This window comes from Spea bombifrons, chromosome 12 (assembly GCF_027358695.1).
Source record: "Spea bombifrons isolate aSpeBom1 chromosome 12, aSpeBom1.2.pri, whole genome shotgun sequence".
Lineage (NCBI taxonomy): Eukaryota > Metazoa > Chordata > Amphibia > Anura > Pelobatidae > Spea > Spea bombifrons.
In genome coordinates, this window is record NC_071098.1 from 33,351,979 (window position 1) to 33,358,020 (window position 6,042).

At 51.9% G+C, this 6,042-nt stretch overlaps 1 protein-coding gene and 1 long non-coding RNA gene across 2 annotated transcripts; both read left to right on the plus strand.

Moving 5' to 3' along the window:
* The first annotated feature begins 2,391 nt into the window (after window positions 1-2,391).
* HSPB7 (heat shock protein family B (small) member 7) lies at window positions 2,392-4,681 on the plus strand. Its single transcript, XM_053451971.1, has 3 exons — window positions 2,392-2,660; window positions 3,416-3,549; window positions 4,065-4,681. Exons 1-3 carry the CDS (start codon window positions 2,486-2,488, stop codon window positions 4,248-4,250), a joined length of 495 nt encoding a protein of 164 aa, XP_053307946.1. The 5' UTR covers window positions 2,392-2,485; the 3' UTR covers window positions 4,251-4,681.
* Window positions 4,682-5,306: 625 nt separating this feature from the next.
* On the plus strand, window positions 5,307-5,774 carry LOC128470026 (uncharacterized). Its single transcript, XR_008346009.1, has 2 exons — window positions 5,307-5,336; window positions 5,387-5,774. It is a non-coding gene; the product is annotated as an uncharacterized LOC128470026 (long non-coding RNA).
* The last annotated feature ends 268 nt before the right edge of the window (window positions 5,775-6,042 follow it).

Sequence of the window (6,042 nt, forward strand, 5' to 3'; positions counted from 1 at the left end):
TCAGCAATGCAAACAGTTTTTAAAACCAAATGGTTTTATTTTTTTCGGTAACTTTTAAAGTTTCCGTAAGTTTTCCATAACAAAATTGCTACAATATTTTTGACAACGCATTTCGCAGCTTCCAGCCTATCAGAGGGTTAAAATCACTCTGGGTCTGGCGGAGACTGGTGGAATTTTATCGGTAACGAGACCCCCAAACACAAACACTTCGTAACACACAACATTCTTAATAATCTCAACGTATTAACTGCCAACGCGCCTTCGGATAATTCACTTTTATGGGTTAATAATGATATCATCCCTGCCAATAATGCAAAATAAGACGCGGGAGCCGCTTCAAGCTGTACAATCTCTCTAAATGTCTTTTTAACACTTCCCTGTCTGGCAAGAAATTGTAAACCGGTTCTATTCAGTGATGTGGACGAGGAACCTGACGCGTTTCGCCAGTGACACAATTACTTACACACTTTGGGGTACATGGCAAAGCCCAGACACATTTTGCAGGGTATATGCCCCACATCGGGGGGCAGCTCCGCTCCTGTCTCTTAAATTGAATGATTTAATGAGGTTTGGGGATAACGAGTCCAGAGCTCTGATTGGCTGAGCGGAGGACGGTGTGTGCGTGTGCTCCGTACACGGGCCCCGGGGCTGTTGTGTCAATAAGATTTGATGTTGTGAAAACATTTAATAAAAGTGATTGTAAACGAGATGGACAAGGAGGACGCCGTGCCGCTCCCTGCAATAAAACCAGCTCCTTTACCCTTCATGGGGTTAATGACTGCTGTTTTACCCCAGTGAGAGGAGGAAGGGGGTAATCTCCGCGTTTTACCTTGTGCTGGCAACGTAAGGGTTAATAGTTATACTGTCGGTGACAGGCGTGTGGGGGCAGGATCTGCTTTGTCTGTTAGTGAAGGCAGTGCAGGGGTTAATAGCTCCCGCTGGCTGTGAATTCTGATGATGAACGGTGAGATGGCGGCCCCTCTGTGGCCCCTTGGACAGGCAGGCAGTAGGTGGCACTGGGGGCCCGCACGGCTGACGGCGGTGACTCAGTATTACTAAGCAGGTCACGCGGCCCCCAGTTCCAGAGCCGTGATGCGCGGGGCTATTTCTGCAGCCGACGCGCGCAGGGACGGGGCGCCGGGGCATCAGCGTTACATTCCGGAGACTGCAACGCTCATCATCCCCAATGCATGGAAGGCCGGGTATAATGGACAGGCACAGGGGCCAGGGGCACCAGACAAATACCCCCTCTGCCCCCCCCCGCCTCATCATGGGCAGACTGGAGGCTGATATAACTATCCAGGGGAAGGGGCTTCCTTAATAGGAAACGATGTCCCTCGGAGGGCAGGAGGGGCTCTGGAAATCCCCCAATGCGGAGACAAGACGGCACTTAACCCCTCGGCCCCCAGACAAACCAGCATCTCATAAACCACTGCAGGCAGCACTAGCCGCGAGGGGTTAAACGGGGGTTCCCGTCCCTCGTCCCTCCGATTCTCTGCTTTCCTGGGATTGTGATATTCATGAAAATGACTTTTTTCACTAATAAATGTGTGTATGAAGCGATAAACAGGGTGTAGTCCAATCAGTACAAAGAAGTTGCTTGAGCCCAGGGGTGGCCCCAGGCACGGCCCCACGGTTGGCCCCAGGCGTACGAGGTCCATGAATGAAACAGAAGAATAAAAAGAACATTATCTGTTACATCGTGTCCAGGAAAAAACATCACCGGCCCAGAGCAGGCTGGATTCCTGGGATGACCTGCTTGCGCACAGGTGTGGCACATGTTCAAATCATATTGTTAAAAGCTGGTGTATGACCTGAGCTGCCAAACTAGACACCCATTACCACCATCTCCCAGCTGCCCTGCAAGGTTCTGCTGGACTACGGGTCTAACCCAGACTGGCTTGGAATATACCTCACTCGCTGTGCTGCGCTCTGGCATATGCTGCCACATAGTGGTACCCCTAAATCCAGCGGCTGGGGCAGTTACAGGGCGGTGTATTGTCTTTTCCACTCACACCCCGTCCTGCCGTCGCCGGCTCTTTGTTCTTTCTGTTCTGGAAAGATAACAGAAACGCTGTGAGGGGTATGGGGGGGGGCGTTAGATGGGGGGGGGCAGAGATAGAAAGAGAAATCCATTCCCGTCACTAAAAATGCGCCACGAAACAAACTGCCCCTTTTTAACCCCCCCCCCGGGGACAGAGGGGCAGATTATTGTTGTGTGCCGGTCGCTGGTCTGCTATCTGAGCTATGAGGTCACCGGCGCTCTGTGTCTGATCACCGCGGGGTCACAGACTCTCTCCGAAACTTTCCACAGCTGCCGGGGAGATGCTGCAGCCTCCTAAATATAGCCGGGCCGGCGAGAGGCTGGGTGGGCGATCGCTATATAAACCAGCGAAGAGACAGACGGAGCCGTCACAGAGACGCGCAGCCGGCAGCCGCACTCCCCGTCTCTCTCGTGTCTCCAGCGCCGAGTCCACTGACTTCAATGAACGTGAAATCGTCGTCTGCCTTCCGAGCGGAGCACAGCTTTCAGCAAAGGTCCTCGTCCAGCAGCAGCGGCGGCCAACCCCGGGAGCCATACATGGACAACAAGCTGGGCATCTTCAGCGATGAGTTTGGGAAGTTCAGGAGGCCCCTCGGGGACCCCATCGGATTCTCAGGCAAGTTGGACGTGGTCTCCGGCAGATAACCACCTTTCACCACGAAGAGAAGATGTCGATAATTTAGGGTCCATTCAGACCCGATCCCTTCCGGAACCAACTGCTTCTTATCTGGGGGGCTGAGGGTTTATTTTCACCTGAAAAGTAATATTTCAATGTCTCGGGCGTTACAGCCAGGTGATGGAGGCATAAAGGTCACGGAGCGGGGTGGCCACGGAGAGTCACGAGTGTCGCTTCTTTTTATTTCACATTCTTAGTTTTTAACGTCCTTTAGAATCGGGGAGGAATCGCAGCTTCTGACTTCAGCGGGTTTTACTGGCTTCACTTAGGATTTTGGGGACTATGGGGCACATTTACCTGGAAAGCGTCTTCCAAACCCGGCAGCGATGAGCAATCTGCCCCTTAATCAGTGCCTAGAGGGAGCATAGTGAGTAAGCATGGCCCTTCATGTCTTCCTGTGACCTCTGGCAGGAGCCCCTAGGCTGCTTAATCCTTAATCAGAGGTCCCGCTGCTTCTGCAGAGCTCAGTGTCATGTCCGAGCCGCAGAGCAATACGAGCGGCTGCCGTGTCGGTGACAGAGCATTGATAATGTCACGGAAGTCTGGGTGTCACCGCTGAACATGGAGGTACCCAGGAACTTTACCTAAAGGGTTACGTGGATAAACCTAGCGGTAGGAAGGTAGATCTCACGCTCCCGGCTTGTCGCGCAGGTCTGGCCGCAGGGAGCTCCTGATAACGCTGTCTCTCTTCACAGCCGGTTCTGGGGGTTCGGAGAACGTGAAGTCGCTGGGGAACACCTACCAGTTTGCCGTGGACGTGAGAGACTTTTCCCCGGAGGACATTATTGTCACCACTTCCAACAATCAGATCGAGGTCCACGCTGAGAAGGTAAGCAGGTCTCATGGCCACCACAAGACATCAGGGTTCAAATGCCACGTCTTCCAACAAGGGGGTTTACATGAGACGCACTCCCCGGCCCTTACCTGTGCGGCTTCACGTCCTGCTGCTTTCGTGGTTCTGTCCGGTTCAGTAAACCCCTTTAGTGTTTAGAGTCCGGCTACCACGAGACTTCTCGTTATATGCTGGGCGCCGCGCAACGTGGCCACAAATATGTAATTTTCGGTATATTGAGATATTGGCAACTGAAGACAAGGGGTTTGTGTCACGTGCATTACTTATCAGAGAGAGTTCTCCCTTACCATGGTAACTGCCCCACTTTTGCCCCTTGGGCCCCTGTAGTGAGAAGATCCCCAGATGCTCTGGGGAGGCCACATGGCTTTACTGATATTACCCAGGCCTGTAGGATGATGGCAGCCACCATGACTTGAGTTTAATGTCTTTGCCCAGTTATCACACATGGCCTCCTGTTTTACTAATTAACGGTGTCCTCCTTCTGCTCCCAGCTAGCCTCAGATGGGACCATCATGAACACCTTCACCCACAAGTGCAAGCTCCCGGAAGACGTGGACCCCACCACGGTTACCTCGGCCCTGGGCGAGGATGGGATGCTGACCGTCAAGGCTCAGAGGAACTCGGCGAAGCACACAGACCACATGAAGGAAACGTTCCGGACTGAGATCAAAATCTAGAGGAAGGCTGCAGCCGGTGGAGGCCACGCCAAAGAACTGTTTGAGGGTTTATCACAAAAGTTCTTTCTCAAAGGTTGTTACAAAGTTTGTGTCCACTGTCTAAGGAGTCACGTAGAGTTCTGAGCACCCCAGGCGTGGCGGTATTAGTAGCTGTGTCTCTCACTAACAATACTCGTGTTTGCTTTCAAAATCCTCACATTGGGCGCGCGTGGAACGCAGCCTCTGCCGGAGCCGAGACTCCACTAAGAACAATCCATAGATAGTGTGGACATTCCAGAAATAACATCTAAAAATAGCCGGTGGACGCGGAGCGTGAAAGGGTCGGGAAAACCATAGAGAGGCAGAAAGAGAACAAGTCTTCGCTTTCATTAAAATAACGATTATTATGTGCAGAATAATAACCGAAATAAACGGTGGAAAACGAAACACAATCATCCTGTGCCCTCCGTGGCCCCGGTAATTCTTCCCCTGAGACTGAAATGTCGGGTGCATCGCGACGATTTTACTAATCAGTTGCCACGGGCTGGGCTCTCAGACTCTTCGCATGCTTCTCGGTGATGCTTGTTTGGTTGTTAGGGAGAATGATTATGGAGGCTGGAGGCTGTGGGGTGGTTTGGGTTGCGGAGCCTGTGGGTTGTTTGGGACTGTTTATGGGGTGGACACTGTGAGGTTGCTTGGGGATAGATGCTGTGGGTTGTTTGGTTGTGGAGGCTGTGGGTTGTTTGGGGGATGGAGGCTGTGGGTTGTTTGGGGGATAGATGCTGTGGGTTGTTTGGTTGTGGAGGCTGTGGGTTGTTTGGGGGATGGAGGCTGTGGGTTGTTTGGGGGATAGATGCTTTGGGTTGTTTGGTTGTGGAGGCTGTGGGTTGTTTGGGGGATGGAGGCTGTGGGTTGTTTGGGAGATGGAGGCTGTGGGTTGTTTGGGGGATGGAGGCTGTGGGTTGTTTGGGGGATAGATGCTGTGGGTTGTTTGGTTGTGGAGGCTGTGGGTTGTTTGGGGGATAGATGCTGTGGGTTGTTTGGTTGTGGAGGCTGGATGCTGTGGGTTGTTTGGTTGTGGTTGTGGAGGCTGTGGGTTGTTTGGTTGTGGAGGCTGTGGGTTGTTTGGGAGATGGAGGCTGTGGGTTGTTTGGGAGATGGAGGCTGTGGGTTGTTTGGTTGTGGAGGCTGTGGGTTGTTTGGTTGTGGAGGCTGTGGGTTGTTTGGTTGTGGAGGCTGTGGGTTGTTTGGTTGTGGAGGCTGTGGGTTGTTTGGTTGTAGAGGCTGTGGGTTGTTTGGTTGTGGAGGCTGTGGGTTGTTTGGTTGTAGAGGCTGTGGGTTGTTTGGTTGTGGAGGCTGTGGGTTGTTTGGTTGTGGAGGCTGTGGGTTGTTTGGTTGTGGAGGCTGTGGGTTGTTTGTGAGGTTGTTTGAAGGGTTCCGGGTTGTTACTCTCCTTACGTGACATATTGTATCCACAGGGTCTCACACTGTTGTATATAGATTGTTTTTGCTTTTGTTGTTTTATTTTAAACCATTTGTATCCTTGTTCTGCCGCGGACTTCTTTGTCTCTTTTGTGGAATTTCCCAGTTGTTGACTTTTATTGTTACCCCAGAGAATTGTTGGCCTCCGCGGTAAAATTTAGCGAGTCTCCAAAAACATATGGAACGGCAGATAAGGAAAAAATGTTTAAAGCGGCCGTAACAATGATAAAGCTAAAAATATATACGCAGATTGTCAGGGCCACCATGAGTCTGTTTGCAGAACCTTTAGCCCTGGCTGAGGCTGCTGGGAGTCTCCACGCCTACAAAGGAG

Excerpts from the sequence above, each read along its gene's own strand:
- HSPB7 (XM_053451971.1), top strand. The coding sequence starts at position 2,486 with ATGAACGTGAAATCGTCGTCTGCCTTCCGAGCGGAGCACAGCTTTCAG. Across the intron at positions 2,661-3,415 it reads GGACCCCATCGGATTCTCAG|CCGGTTCTGGGGGTTCGGAG; the intron begins GCAAGTTGGACG and ends CTCTCTTCACAG. Across the intron at positions 3,550-4,064 it reads TCGAGGTCCACGCTGAGAAG|CTAGCCTCAGATGGGACCAT; the intron begins GTAAGCAGGTCT and ends TTCTGCTCCCAG.